Consider the following 1,077-nt stretch of genomic DNA (forward strand, 5'->3'; position numbering starts at 1 on the left):
GCAATGAATCTGATTGACTTTTTGGGTAACTTTTACCAATATTTCTAGCTGTCTGAAAAAGATTGGATTAAAAATCAATACTAGGCTCCCAAAACAAACTACTGAGAATCAGCAATGAGAACAGTGTCACTACCCAAGATGCACTTATGATATGCTGAAGAAATTTATTGGTGAAGGATTTATCAAGTTGGCAATGCTTCAAAGAATTACCACCTCCCTGTAAAAGAAGAAAGGACTAAAGAGAAAGATTTATATACAGCACACACTAGGCGCTGAAGGAAGAACTGAAACTTACCTGGCATTTGTAACCAGAACTAATTTTGTACAGTGACGATGGCAGTAGAATAAGTCCAGGAGTATGAGATGAAGAGAAACTGCTGTTACCCAATGAATTCAAAAAAGAAATTCCAATATCTGCTAAAATATGAAGTTTCTGCAATATGCCAAAATATTTACTGTTAAGAAGAACATGCAACATAGGACAATAATTTTAGAAAGCACCACTTACATGAGTCATATGGTCATCAATAGCATCCTCTGCCTTTTTGATTGCATGAAAAAGATTTCTTAAGTATGAAACATCATGAGTGATAGAATCCATATCCCGATCCAAGCAATTAACATCAACCAATGCCTTGAGTGTAAGAATAAGTGGCCTGGCCCAAATGGTGTAAGTTTTAAAAGAGTGGAGAAAGAGCAAATTGTTGTCTAATATCAAATTAGACACATTAATCAGTACACATATTCGAAGCCACAACTAATCAAACAGAAATCACATTTACCTAAAAAACTGAGTGTAAACCTCTTCATCTTGACTTTCAATTGGGGGGAAACTTGTGTCATGGGCAAGAACATGGATCAAGAAAATGACAGTGTAAACAGGAGAATCTGTCACTTTTCTGGGCATTACTGAAGTTTGGTGCACTCTAGCTGTATCGCTATAGTCCTTTATAAATTCCTCCAAATTTTGCATCGACTAATTTAAAGACCAAATCAGCAGACAGCAGCAAATAAAATATAGCCACGTAGGTATACCTAAGAAAGCATAACTTACAATATCACTCAGATGTTCTGGAG

General features: G+C 35.8%; 1 protein-coding gene across 1 annotated transcript in view; it reads right to left on the minus strand.

Annotated features, from left to right (window-relative positions):
- LOC116007866 overlaps positions 1 to 1,071 on the minus strand; it is a 2,724-nt gene extending 1,653 nt beyond the window's left edge. The window contains exons 1-6 of the mRNA XM_031248533.1: positions 1,055 to 1,071; positions 783 to 976; positions 509 to 656; positions 296 to 433; positions 134 to 217; positions 3 to 52 (exon numbers count right to left, since the gene is read on the minus strand). Coding sequence (XP_031104393.1) covers positions 3 to 52; positions 134 to 217; positions 296 to 433; positions 509 to 656; positions 783 to 973 — 611 coding nt within the window. The 5' untranslated portion in view covers positions 974 to 976; positions 1,055 to 1,071. The remainder of the gene's footprint in view (positions 1 to 2; positions 53 to 133; positions 218 to 295; positions 434 to 508; positions 657 to 782; positions 977 to 1,054) is intronic.
- Positions 1,072 to 1,077: the final 6 nt, after the last annotated feature.

The sequence above is a fragment of the Ipomoea triloba genome, chromosome 16 (assembly GCF_003576645.1).
Source record: "Ipomoea triloba cultivar NCNSP0323 chromosome 16, ASM357664v1".
NCBI lineage: Eukaryota > Viridiplantae > Streptophyta > Magnoliopsida > Solanales > Convolvulaceae > Ipomoea > Ipomoea triloba.